A 13,269-nucleotide genomic window follows, 5' to 3' on the forward strand; every position below is an offset into this window, starting at 1 on the left:
GGGTTTGGGGTTTTTCTGGAGTGCGTTTGGGGCGAGATAGAGATCTGACTATATCTCGGCTATCGTACGACGGCTGGTAATGGTGACGGGTAGGCATCGGATTGATCGGCGATTTTGGCATTCCTTTTTCACTTGAAATGCTTTCACGGCGAGCACAATACCCTGCAAAGTCTGCAAGCGACTCATGCGCCTTTGCTTTAGGGTGTTTACGTGGCGGGCTTTTTCCTTGCTCGCGTGATTTGGCACGTGGCGACAGAATCTCATAGAAGAGGTAGATAAAGCCTCAAAATTACATTCTTTGTCCTATGGTGTGTGCTAGTGGTGCATAGACATTTCAAGAGCTTTTGTGTTTTTCGTTGATGCAGTGATATGAGAGTGTGTCCAGCCCTGCATATGCACGAGTTGCGTGGCGGAGCAGAGCTTTTCGAACATACAGACTTGAGGAGGATGCCAGCAGTAGACCAACACAACGAGAGGAGACAATCTGACAAGAATAGATTCTAGTTCATGGAATTTCCCTAATGCCACCACTCCAGACCGTGACCACTATCTTCTCAGCTGCCCAGCAACTCAACACCCCCACACAACCCTGAACCCTTGCACCGGCGCCGCGGGCGGCGAAACATTTGAAAATTCCCAATAGTTCGGCTCGCCTAAACTATCAAACGCCATCCCCATCTGGAACGTCAGTGTCTGATTACACATCGTTTCTCCTATCGCCGCAACACCCCCCACACTCCGCGTTCTCTCTAGTGCTTCTGGATCTCCATTCACCACCCCAAACACATCCTCCCTCTCATTCCCTTCGTACTTATTCCATGTTGCCACGGCGTCTGTATCGTGTTCGACTTGATACACGTTGAACGTCGGATTGGGGCCTTGGATGTGCTGCAGGTCGAGCCGGGGGAGTATGAACTCGAGCCGGCAGGTTGTGTTTGTGGTGTTTGCTGGGAGGCTTTGAAATTGTATGTGTACGGCGACTTCGCCGTCACCGAGCATCTGGCGGCGGAGCATGAAGAAGGTTTTGGCCGAGTGGAGGTGATCGATGTCGTAATCGGGGTAACGCGAGTTCACGACGCTGAGGTCGGAGGGGTAGACGGTTCGACATCCATTGAGAGGGATGCCGGCTAGAGTGGAATTACTGCCGGTGTTTGTGTCGCAGAGCGAGGTAGTGGTATTGCAGATTGTGCTGCTGCTTGGGGTTGTCGTGTTCTCGAGAGGGTAAGGGAAGGCGTAGGTTTGCCGCAGAAAGAGAGTGGCAAGGATTGGAGTGAGTTTGATGAGCATGAGCGTTTGGGTATCGATTGGAACGCTATCGAATTGGTTCTCGCAGGCTCGGAAATGTCGAATCTCTCAATGCGGTGTTGCCAAGTTGACACTCAAATGATCAAGGGGATTATGTAAACAAACAGGTAGAAACGATACTGTGCGATTGAAAGCGAAGTAACAGTCTAAGAGCTTTCGAGATCAATAGGAAGTAGTAGGTGGTGTAGTTTACAGTAGTGTGGAGTTGGTAAGTAGGAGATGTTGATATGACGAAATCTCGTTGTGGTGTTGTATTGCCTTACGTTTCTATCGAAGGAGCGTGTCTTAGTTGATGCAACGACGATGGAACCTGTATGGGGTATTGCGGGTAAATACAAGCTGGTTACAGAAGCAGCGCTCGAGTGACTACAAAGAAACGATACCCAGGTAAGTGCAGCGAGATTTAGTCTCCAGGCCACATCTTCACAGCAGACATACTTTCCGAACTAGTCTTCACAGCCACTGTGTCTGAACACATCAATCGAGGTATCTGTGTGTCGCAAGGGAAAGAACAAACTGACAAACTGATATCAGACTGGACCAATCAGAGCCGCTACAAGCAAAAGACACGAGGAGGTTGAGGAAAAAGCAATCATCGCGCACGTGGAGTTAGATTCATGTCGGGTTACCTTGGAGGATGATCTCGCGCAATATGCATGTCATACACGGTACATCAGACCCAGGATGCTGATAGTTTGCGGAGAACATCGTAGGTGCTGGACACGAGTCAGTTGGATATAAATAGAACAACGGACCGATCTGCATCCTGCATACCTATCTGGTTCGTCAACAAACAACCTGCTTTAGAGGAGTTCTCAAAGCCAATCCTGTGTTTCATCAGAGTCAGTCTAAAGAGGTTATACGCACATTACCTATCTGTGACGACAATTGTGAAACGAATCATCTGCTTAACGTCGCCAAGCAGATCGTTAGCCAATCACATCGAAATCTCAAACAGCTTGCCACTATCTTTTTAGGCACGTGCTGTAAGCGATCCAGTGAGAAGCTGTGCGCAGCTTCTTGCTGGCGATCCCGAAAGTGACACTTAAGCAGGCACACTGCCCCTTCGGCCTTGCCGTCGTCCGTCTCGTTCTTTCAGCCTGCCCAACCATCTCCTAACATCGGCTTTGTGTGTTGAGAAGCCCCTTTGTGCAAAGGCGTAGTTGAATCACGACTCAATGCTTGTGGAAATCGCGCGGTAGCGGCGATGTGTTTTGTGAACGCGACAAGAATAGGACGAAGACGACGATCGAAACGTGGATAGGAAGAAATCTTCAGCCTTATAGGAATCAGAAAGATCACACTCGAAAGCAATCGTTATCGACGAGAGCTATTCATCATGGGTCAAACGGCTCCTGAACAGGAGCGCCACGGCAGGAAGAAGCGCACTCGTTCGTCATCGAAGCCATCCAAAGTACGAACTGCGAAGAAAGTTGTGCGCCCATCGAAGTCTGAAATGAACCTCCGTCCTCAGGATCACCTCCAGCCTGTCCAAGTGGTACCTACTCAGTATCTGCACCCTCAACCGCCAAATCCTGTGCAGTCACCACCACCAGCATATTCTCTCCATCCCATAAGCGTGCCTCAACATCCGATATATGGCGCAGTGCCTCAGCATCCGCATCGTGGGAACTCGTATGGATCTCCGCTTCCTCCGACCGTGCAACCTTACGCCAGCCAGTCCACTGTACGTCTCGCCTCACCTCCGCCTCAAAAAGCTGGCGACGATGGGCTTTTGAAGGGGCAGTTGCACAAGCTAGACCGTAAGGCGAAAAAGTCCTACCAAGATTTGCGACAAGGGGCCGGAAATGGTGCAACAAAATTGACAACCGACTACATCGAGAGACCTACACATGCAATTGCGATGAAGAGCATGCAGGTCCTCTGCCAAGGTGCAGCACTATGCGACATCATCAGCTCAAAGTTCGATGCAGTCATCACTAGTATCGATGACGATAAGTTCAGCGGAAAAGAGCAGGATCTCTTGGTGTACGACGATGCACAGCCACGTCCCTCAACCTCGAACTTGAACTCAGTTCCGGAAACAGGACGGCCAACAAACGATGTGTGTAGAGTGTTAGGCGGCGGCAAAGGCTCAAACCACTTCTCCAAAGTCTGGCTTTACTCGAACTCACGGCTTCCGCCTCACCTACCCCCCTTCAAGGTTTACATACCCACGTATCCCTTGCTCTGCCTAGCAGCAACTTACTCCGATCGCGTCTACACACCTCCGGCCCCAGACTCCGGCGAAACAGAAGCCCACGTCCCCGCCGACTGGCGAACAGGCACAAAAGCCATGGTCCTCAAATCCATACCCATCGACGACATGAACACCGTCGTTTTCGCCATTCGTGGGAGTCAAACGTTCATGGACTGGGCTGTGAACTATAATTCTGCGCCCACACGTCCTGATGGCTTCCTTGACGACTCGTTGAATGTGTGCCACGCGGGTTTTCTCTACGTAGCGCGCAAGATGGTCAAGCCAGTCGCAGAACGTTTACGCGTCCTCTTACAGGAAAACCCATCACGATCAAACTGCAGTTTACTCATTACTGGCCATTCCGCGGGCGGAGCGGTCGCTGCATTGCTTTACGCACATATGATGAGCACGCAGATTGAATCGGATCTCAGTTACCTGACCAGTTTCTTCAAGCGCGTACACTGCGTCACTTTCGGCGCGCCTCCCGTGAGTTTACGTCCGCTGACCAAGTCGACGGATAAGAGACACAGGAAAAGCTTGTTTTACGCGTTTGTCAACGAGGGAGATCCGGTACCGAGGGCGGATAAGAACATGATCAAGAGCTTGTTGAAGCTATACGCGAATCCTGCACCGAGCGGGTCTTGTCTGGGCGCAACGATAACATCGATGTCGAAAATAAATCTATCCCAGTCGCCACCGCCAAAGACGAAATCCAAGCTCAACTATTCGTCCATGTTTTCTAAGTCAAGCAAAACCTCTGCACAAACAGGTGCATCGACACCATCGGTAACGTCAGCAACATCGACGTCAACGGCGCCGGCGTGGCCAATTCCCCCCTGCACGCTCTCGCCGGCAGGTCGACTGGTCATTTTGCGACAGAAGAGTGGTCGCAAATCGGAATTGGACGTTGAGGCCGTAACAGTAGACGATGAGATGTTGAACAAGGTCGTGTACGGCGATCCGCTGAAGCATCAGATGCGCATGTATAAGCAGAGAGTGGACAGTCTTGCTACGATGGCCGTTACTGCAGGAGGTTGCTGAGTTCAGCTGAAATATATATACCCATTGTTTTTGTATAGTTACTCGATTCCTGTTTCTTGAGCAATTGGCGTTTTTAAAACCAATCCACTTTATGTATTTATCAAGGAAATGGGAAACAAAACTTGTCCACTATTTTTTACACCGCCCTCGATACGTACTGCTGGAAGTGGCCTGACCAACGAAGATCTATAGTGGATTGAGAAAGGTGACCAGGGGTGCAAATCAGCAATCTAGGTCTTGAGTCAAGAAGTATGAACTCTATTCATCCTTCGTACGAGTTTGGGCGAGTCCTGAGGTTAAAGCATGGGTAACGTACGATAACGTGTAGACTAGTCGAAGCTTGATCGCTGCCCACTACGAGCATGAGAGTTGAGCGTTTCCATGATAGTAGAGTGGATAGACAAGCAGAGCCGAGGTTCCTGGCATAACAATGGGTGGTTCTTTCCACAAGGGCTTGGAACGGAATTGAACCTCCGTCACTCGATATTTTAGATAGCAGTCAAGCCTCTCAATTTACTGACCAGTTCAGAGTCAGCACACATACTGTGGTATCAGGGAAAAGTGATGTACAGTGGAGACGGTGGCGTAGTGGCTTACAGGGTAAACAACACATACCAATATAGGCAATTAAGCAGATTGTATTCTGTGCGCCTCTACTCGTGTTGTTAAGCATCTCAGTCTGACACCGACGTTGCTTTAGCCATATACATCGCTTTTGCCTGCTACAATAGTAATGATTATTCAGACGGACTTGGACTTCCGAGGGGAACGATTGCTATTTATGCCGACTCGTCTTCGTTGAGTCTTCAAGCGGGTCTGATCAGCATTGGTCTTACCCGAGACGGTCAAGCTGCCGACTACCCCAGTTTCGGCCCCACATATTGGTGGAGCTCATGTCTGTTCGTTCACACAAACACGTCAGGGTAGAGGAGTATTCCAGGCATCTCGTTGCTTACTGATTCTGAGTGAGTCTTTTGCTATCTTTCTCCGTGCGTGAGGAAGATGCATGGTAGCACGAAGCTCGGGTGGGCCCGCAGCAGTAGGGAAACATGTGCGTCCAGTCATGCATTGCATTGCATTGGAATGGTGCAGTGCAAAGTACCTACCTACATGTCTCGAAAGAGGGGGAGGACATGGGTCGTACCTAGTCACTGGACACCTACTAGGGTGGCACCTGGTGGGACGTTGCCGCTACTACGGCAATTGTACAAGTGATGACCCACCCGGGCATGCGGAACAACCTAGGAGCCACGTCTTAAAGCGCGTGGTCGAACGTTGTCGTGTCTGGCGAACTTGTTCCCAAACTCTTTCTACTCTCTTCGTGTACCGACCGCATCGTTGCAATTCGCCCATTGGTAGATAGCAATTCGTAAAGATGGGTGGTTCAATGCCATGGCCACAGGTCCCGGTGGGGAATAAGGATCATACCAGCGCAGCCGTTGTGATCATTGGAGCTGGAATTTCTGGTCAGCTTCGCGTTGAAGACGTCAAACAATGAACGCTGATTTGTAGTAGGAATGTGCATGGCCATTGACCTGATCAAGCGCAACCAATGCCACAACTTCATCATCCTCGAGAAAGGTACAAGTGTGGGAGGAACGTGGCAGTAAGACATTCCACAAGACAGGTTTGGAAGGAAAGTGGCAAGAACTTACCTTAAACAGCGATAACAAATATCCCGGTTGCTGTTGTGACGGTAAGTCTCGGCAATTCACAAAATTAGACGTCAGATGCTTACAAACAACGTAGTCGCCAGTTTGCTGTATTCATACTCCTTTGAACAGAATCCAGACTGGACACGCGCATATCCCGGCCAGGAAGAGCTCCTCGTGCGTCCTCGCCACTTCTTCTTCAATTCTCCCAAACCCAACACTGACACTCGACAGGAATACCTTCAAAATGTTGCCAACAAATACAAACTCCACAAGTACATCCGCTTCAACACGTCCGTCTCATCCGCAACCTGGAACGACACGACTTCACGCTGGACTGTCGATGTGAACGTCACAGGCGGCAAAGCCGCCGAGTTCAGCCCTGCATACAGCATCGACTGCGACTTTCTCATCTCGGCTGTTGGCCAGCTGAACCAGCCGCGGTACCCTGAGATTGAGGGGATCGAGGATTTCCAGGGCAGGATTATGCATTCCGCGCGGTGGGACTGGAGCTATGATCTTCAGGGCAAGAAAGTGGGCATGATTGGAAATGGTACGTGGAGTCTGGATGTTGCATGTTGAAAGATAGAGGATTGACTAACTGAGAATAGGTGCGACGGCGGCACAGATTGCCCCGGCGATTGTCGATGTTACTGAGAAGATGACTGTCTATCAGAGATCGCCTAATTGGGTGATTCCGCGTGGTGATGCGCCAATCTCGGCTTTCCACCGAGCTCTTAGACGTATGTATACATGGTGAACAATAGCAAGACATCCATATGTTGAATTTGGATGTCTTTCTATTAAACACCTTATTCTTTCCACCTCTTGCGCCTCTGCTAATTGCACCAGGCTATCTCCCTCCAGTCCGCTGGCGTGAGCGCAGCCTCATGATGGACTTCCGCGAATCCTTCCACGACGCCGTAACAGCCCCCGACTCAGCTTACGCAGAACTGATCCGCTCAGAGTGCAAACGGATGCTAGGAGAAAACTTCCCCGACGATGCCGAGCTACGGGCCAAACTGACCCCAGACTACAACCCAGGATGCAAGCGCGTCATCATCACCGACGACTTCTACCCAGCCCTCGCGTCGCCCAAGACGACCGTAGAAACCACGGGTATCAAACGCATCACGCCGACAGGCATCGAGATGGAAAATGGCACGCACTACGAGCACGACATCATCGTCCTAGCCACGGGGTTCCGCACCGTCGAATTCCTCTTCCCCATCCACGTGACGGGCACGCAAAACCGCTCGCTATCCGACATCTGGAGCGGCGGCGCAACAGCCCTGTACGGCACCACGGTCCCCTCGCTCCCCAACTTCGGCATGTTCTACGGCCCGAATACAAACCTGGGTCACAACTCCATCATCCTGATGATCGAGGCGCAGTCGCGCTACCTCAACACCATGGTCGGCGCTGTGCTCGATGCGCGCAATCGCGGCGCCAAACTCGGACTTATGCCCAAGCAGTCCAGCACCGATGCGTTCAACGACAAGATTCAGGAGATTCTGAGTAACAGCTCGTTTGGGGATCCCAAGTGTGCGAGTTGGTACAAGAATGAGGCGGGCAAGGTGACGAATAATTGGAGTGGCACCGTCGTCGAATACCAGGAGATGCTGAGTAAAGTCAACTGGGAGGATTTTGAGACCACGGGCGAGGGGGAGGGGAATGTGAGTGCGAGTAAGGTTGTGTTTGGGGGAGGGAAGCGGGAGACGAAGATTGGGAGGGTGACAGAGGAGACGACCGTGAGTACCACGGCGTTGGTGGTGGGGATGGTTAGTGCGACTGTGGGGGCGGTGCTGTATTATCGGGGGCTATTGCCGAAAAGGCTGGGGCTGAGGGGTTGAGTTCGTGATATTGTCTGACGAATTTTGTTGCTTATTGCGTACAAATAGAACTCCTCTACTTTTGTTTTTGCCGTTGATGGATAACCCTTTTGCCGCCTCATCGTGGCTTGTCTTTAGCTCTACCGTGGCTTCGTGCGGCTCCTACGCGGACTTGGCGCTAGCTTCTAGTAATCTTGACGGTTCAGCTCGCTACCACAAAATGTTGAACTTTTCAGAATTGACCAAACGTGAGGCTTAGCTGAACTCAACTACTAAGCCTAAGGCAATTCGGCGACCAGCCAGTTGATAAGCCTTTAGCTATCTTCAGCCACATCTCCGCATTTAAGCTTAATCGTCGTGCTCAACATTCGGTCACCTAGGTATCAAGCGATGCTCGTATGAATCGTTGTTCTTCTTTGCTTTTTTGTGGTACCTGACTCCGGTCCCATCAGCTGGTATAAATCATGAAGGTTGATCCTTGTATGGGATGAATCGTTCGACATTGGCAATGAGGGTGAGAATTAGCTTGAGGTACATATGCGTTGTTTTTGGAAAATGCTTTGCCAGCTGTCGTCGTCACTTTGACCTTAGCAGATGTCTCTTTGGTGGTCCGGGATACTAGAATGTGCTCTTATGGCTGTCCCAGTGACGGAGGATGCGACTATCTTCGAATAGTTCCAATTTAATGAGATCCCTGATCAATTGATCAATTCCACCTTAACCACAATGTGAGTCTTTAGAGAAATGTTGGCCTGCATAGTCGATGATGTCGAGGACCCAATTGAGACAATTTTGGAGGAGAATGGCGTAGCTGTTCGTTGAGGATTTGGATCTTCGGCCCGCACACAGTACCATGGTTCCTCTCTCAGGTGCGCTTTCAGGTACGCGTTGTGCTCCGCTGTTCGTAGTCTGAGAGATCGTACTTCTTTGTCTCTCTCAAAGCTGCGATGCGTAATATCTTGGCCATTGATAAACAGCATCAATAATGACGAACTTTTGCTCTTACTAGGAGGCCATGATAAGTTTCAATTGGAGGATCTCTCCTAACGTTGGCATTTCCAGAGTTGATCGCGATCTGGCTGCGCATACCAGTCTTCCGCGTCACGTGTCCAGCGCATGTCTCTAACGAACTCTCTCCTGCCTCTCGTGATCGAGACCCATTTGGTGGGTAATTTTCTTAAGACCCCAGGGTCCAATTGCGCCTTTACCCGGACACGGCCCAGACTTTGAAACGCCCGTTTAGCGCCCATACTTTATTGCACCGATCGAACTTCCTAGCCACTGTATTGGCACTTGGATCCTGCGGGTGCGAACCTAGTGCATCAAGCAATCAACGGCTGATGCGCAAAATGGTCGAAGCTTTGGGAGTGTCACCGACAGTGGTGCTATAGCTGAACGGCAGGTACGCGCTGCATTTCGGCTCATTGGGATCAGCAATGTAGAACGCGAAAAGAAATGTAGTGACGACGATCAGAAAACAAAGCAAAGGTACAGTACCGATTGACGGGAGAACAAAGAAGACATGGAAACTATCGATTGACGATGAGACCCAAGAAAGTGTTTATGGAGAGACATTCCATGGTTCGGGGCGCCCAAAGGCGCACAAAGAGACAGGTACAGTACCTGATCGTGATACAAGCGAGATGTCGATCCGATAAAAGGACCGTTTTGGTGCTACCACCGGAGCACACGATGGTTCTCCTTACAGCTCGCACAGGCCCTGTGGCCGACATTACAGAAGATTGTCGTGTGACGCGTCTGTTTTTGCGACGATACGGATTGCGGCTGGATAAAGCAACAACACAAGCTTCACATGACGGCGGCGAGGGTAGATTGAATGTCGGCCTCTGACTCGCCGTTGACATTGCTGATGGGTTGGGTTGATTGTTGTAACCGTCACCAGCGATGTTTACCGCCCTGTCAGCTGGAAGGGAGAGGAAGGTTTTGGCGACAGGTACCGAGAACCCTTGCTGCAGTTACATGGATGCCAAGGCCGGCTGCTGCAGGACAGCGTCCCGTGTATGGAGTGGTGAGCAGACAAAGCAAATCCCACGACACCCAATCTAGGCACGTAGTCGCCCACGCATCGTAGAGTTACTTTACTTTGGGGAGAGGCGCCGCCTCCAATTTCTCATGGGCACACCGAGTGTGAGCAGCAAAGGCTAGTCGCGAGTATTTCGAATTGCGGACGCAAAGGGCAGGTGGGAGAGAAGGCGGCCGCGTCTGGACAGTCGACGGCAAGATGAGTTGGGTGCTGGTGAGTTTAGATTCGCCGACAGCCTCTCAAGCTCCAGATGCGCAGCCACCCGTGTCGCTCCTATTATTGGTTCCACCGTCCCACCCCATCCTGCGTGATGTCGAGACCCTGCTAGGGCCGATGCTTCACTCGCTACTGTCGGTGTGGCTGCCATTCGAAACCGGTCCCACTTTCTGAGCCGGGGCGGGCGATCATATACAGCATCACTATCCCATGGTCCGCTGGAATAAACCCGCGGATTTCGGCCAATAGGATCGTGTGGCACAGGTCTGGAGAACATCAAAATCAAAACTCTACACTAAATAAACTCTAACGTGGGGCATAACACCGACTTGCCGATGTAATCCAACTGGCCAATAGCCGGCCCGACATCCGCGGGTTTATTCCAGCGGACCATGGGATAGGTAAGCTCATGTGCCCTTTCCAATCTCCCTTGCATTGCTACAGGCTCTCATCTTCTCGTCACCCACCCTTTTCTGCTGTGACACGGTAGTCCCAGTCCCAGCCACAGCCAGCCTCACCAGGTGGAGCTTCTTCCTACTCAACACAATCATCCACGCGCGACCCGCGCCCTGTCTGGCTGCAACTGTGCAACGTTGTTAGCTGCTATATCACGCGTTTCTCGCCCAAACATATTCCAACAACCTTCACCCATCTCTACGCTTCCCAAATGTCTGCCCTAAAGCAGAAGTTCTCCCTCAACATGGGGCCGACGGTGGGTATCCTCGACATTCGACTGGCCCACTCCAGTAGCTTACTGTACAGCAGAAGACGTCTTCGTCGAAACCAGAGTCGACTCCAAAGGAAACACCACAGCCATCGGCACACTCCCGACATGACTCTAAAGACAATGTGTGCGACTTCTCGCCGTTCATCAACCGTCGGGCACTCACTCTCCAGACGGAGAGGGAGCTGCGCGCAGCATGTGTCCTCGTCCTGCGGAACAACAAGCCCTCGGACCACGGCATGGAAGACACGGATCCCAAGCTGGACTTTAGTGCTCTTTCCCGGCGTGCGGCAGACCGCAGGGCCATAGCGCCTGAGGTTCAGGTCAAAAAGCCAAGTGGAGCGCCAGCGGACATGAAAGACGCCTACGTAAAGGCCAGAGCAAACACGGCGTGGGAAATGGCCGCGAAGACTCAGCCCGCCGCAGCTGCACCTGTACCTGCACCTGTACCTGCACGTGCTAACACCGGCCGGCGGAGAGCCGACTCTGCTAAGACCAAGGCGAACTTTGTCTGGCTGGACGACAGAGATGACAAGCGAACGGCGAAAGCAAAGCAGGCCGCCGCGCTCAAGCTCGCCACGGCGCAAACTCAAGTGGACGCGGATGCCATGGCCACACGACGCAGCAACTCCTTCACATACACATCAACAGCGCCTACGTCAGCAGCGCCTACGTCAGCAGCGCCTACGTCAACAGCTCCGACATCCGGAAGCTCCAATCGGAGATCTCGTCAGCTCGACAACCCTGCAGCTATTGCAGATGCACAAGCGTCTGAGTGGATGCGCCAAGAGCTAGATAAGAGCAAACAGCACCAAGCGTCGCAGCGCCCCTCAACTGCCAATCCTACTCGCACACCTAGCCGTGCGCGCAGTATCAAGGACAATGTCAAGCGAAGTCTGAGTCGTGCTACCTCTCATAGGTCGTTGCGCAAGGCAAGCACCGAAATCGAGCAAGATTCACAAGAAGAGAAACGCCCCGGCTCCTCCAATGCGTGGCGAAGCTGGGGCTTACCGCGCAGGTCAACCTCACGAAGCAACAGTAGACCGGGCACATCTAGGGAGAACGCAAATGAGGAATCGCAGAGAGGTAGACCGGAGGTGGACCTGAACCGAGAATTGCCACGCCTGCCAGGTCTCGACACTTGGAAGGAGCCAGAGGTACCACAGGAAGAAGTGCCGCAGATGCCGACATCACCTACGCATATCGCAAGCTTGATGCGCTCGCACGATGAACAACAGGAGGTCACCTCGCCTGTCTCTCACAAGTACACGAGAGAAAGATTCGACTCGTCGATGATGCCGGATGCGGACGTCCAACCCGAGATCCCCGTCGAGGTTCGTCCAGACACTTCGTACAGCGGAGACACCATCCAAGCCCGCCGTCTTCCAAAGAAGAACACCACTACTGCCAGCCCGGGACACTTGAACCTCATGATGGGTGAATGGGCAACACCTCCCACTATCACTAAACTCGACAAGTCCAACAAAGCCAGTCCCAGTGGCCACGCCCGTCAAATCAGCATGGACAGCGTTTCGTCCCCAAGTACCAACGCAAGCTCCCAATCAGCACGTTCCTCGCGCAACTCGCGCAACATGGGCATGGACGCGCCACAGCCGAAGCCCGCCCCGAAAGAAGAGCAGAAATCCCGACTCAGGCGAGCGCTGAGCGGGTGGATGCTGAAGAAAGAACGTAAAGATAGTCGTGTGCACAAGCCTGAAGGACAAGGTGCCAGGGAGGGTTTCGTGGCTCAGGAGAGTGATGCGATGACTCCCGAGGTGAAGCATTAGTGCACATCACTCGATCGTGCTATTTCTTTTTTTCCTTGTATCAGACAAGTGGTATCGCATTGGGCGTGCCGGTTGCTTCTTCTTTGCTGTTGACTGACCAAAGTCCATTGTATGATGCAGGATCCATCATGACACGGATTAGATCATGATATATGCCCACAACTTGAACCATGGATTGGTTCTGTTCTTCTCCCATCTCAACGATGGTTTCTCAAGTATACCCACTTTCATTTTTCTGTGTATTCTTCTCGTAGACACAGATGAACTTTTTTAGCTTTAGTAATTTGACTTTTATGATCGTTTCGTCGTAGCTGTTATGTGCATGTGCAATGTGTCGCTCCTTCCCTTTCCTGGGCTGTCCGCGGCGACGATTCTTCCATCTCACCTCACTTCATGCCTATAGTTCCACACTCCACCGTCTATTCCGCGCACCGTACTCGTTATCACAACACACACACAATGGATACG

At 51.8% G+C, this 13,269-nt stretch overlaps 4 protein-coding genes across 4 annotated transcripts; 3 read left to right on the plus strand and 1 right to left on the minus strand.

Moving 5' to 3' along the window:
- Positions 1–570: 570 nt before the first annotated feature.
- P153DRAFT_388742 (uncharacterized protein) lies at positions 571–1,287 on the minus strand (the record flags this gene model as incomplete). The annotated part of the gene is made up of 1 exon (XM_033670776.1): positions 571–1,287. The coding sequence occupies one exon, from the start codon at positions 1,285–1,287 to the stop codon at positions 571–573; it is 717 nt and encodes a 238-aa protein (XP_033520380.1).
- A 1,057-nt stretch (positions 1,288–2,344) lies between these two features.
- P153DRAFT_369369 (alpha/beta-hydrolase) lies at positions 2,345–5,038 on the plus strand. The gene has a single exon (XM_033668752.1). The coding sequence runs from the start codon at positions 2,645–2,647 to the stop codon at positions 4,544–4,546; it is 1,902 nt and encodes a 633-aa protein (XP_033520381.1). The 5' UTR covers positions 2,345–2,644; the 3' UTR covers positions 4,547–5,038.
- Positions 5,039–5,837: 799 nt separating this feature from the next.
- Positions 5,838–8,097, plus strand: P153DRAFT_346757 (cyclohexanone 1,2-monooxygenase). Its single transcript, XM_033666137.1, has 7 exons — positions 5,838–6,012; positions 6,062–6,152; positions 6,211–6,242; positions 6,296–6,375; positions 6,433–6,751; positions 6,810–6,941; positions 7,051–8,097. Exons 1-7 carry the CDS (start codon positions 5,922–5,924, stop codon positions 8,049–8,051), a joined length of 1,746 nt encoding a protein of 581 aa, XP_033520382.1. The 5' UTR covers positions 5,838–5,921; the 3' UTR covers positions 8,052–8,097.
- A 2,616-nt stretch (positions 8,098–10,713) lies between these two features.
- On the plus strand, positions 10,714–13,100 carry P153DRAFT_369373 (uncharacterized protein). Its single transcript, XM_033668753.1, has 2 exons — positions 10,714–11,002; positions 11,056–13,100. Exons 1-2 carry the CDS (start codon positions 10,958–10,960, stop codon positions 12,799–12,801), a joined length of 1,791 nt encoding a protein of 596 aa, XP_033520383.1. The 5' UTR covers positions 10,714–10,957; the 3' UTR covers positions 12,802–13,100.
- The last annotated feature ends 169 nt before the right edge of the window (positions 13,101–13,269 follow it).

Source organism: Dothidotthia symphoricarpi (genome assembly GCF_010015815.1).
Source record: "Dothidotthia symphoricarpi CBS 119687 unplaced genomic scaffold P153scaffold_18, whole genome shotgun sequence".
In the NCBI taxonomy this organism is placed as follows: Eukaryota; Fungi; Ascomycota; class Dothideomycetes; order Pleosporales; family Dothidotthiaceae; genus Dothidotthia; species Dothidotthia symphoricarpi.

What these genes read in the sequence shown, in the direction of transcription:
- P153DRAFT_369369 (XM_033668752.1), top strand. Translation starts at nt 2,645, where the DNA reads ATGGGTCAAACGGCTCCTGAACAGGAGCGCCACGGCAGGAAGAAGCGC.
- P153DRAFT_346757 (XM_033666137.1), top strand. Translation starts at nt 5,922, where the DNA reads ATGGGTGGTTCAATGCCATGGCCACAGGTCCCGGTGGGGAATAAGGAT. An exon ending in CATTGGAGCTGGAATTTCTG is followed by an intron (nt 6,013 to 6,061) that starts GTCAGCTTCGCG and finishes GATTTGTAGTAG; the next exon opens with GAATGTGCATGGCCATTGAC. An exon ending in AGTGGGCATGATTGGAAATG is followed by an intron (nt 6,752 to 6,809) that starts GTACGTGGAGTC and finishes AACTGAGAATAG; the next exon opens with GTGCGACGGCGGCACAGATT.
- P153DRAFT_369373 (XM_033668753.1), top strand. Translation starts at nt 10,958, where the DNA reads ATGTCTGCCCTAAAGCAGAAGTTCTCCCTCAACATGGGGCCGACG. An exon ending in CCCTCAACATGGGGCCGACG is followed by an intron (nt 11,003 to 11,055) that starts GTGGGTATCCTC and finishes ACTGTACAGCAG; the next exon opens with AAGACGTCTTCGTCGAAACC.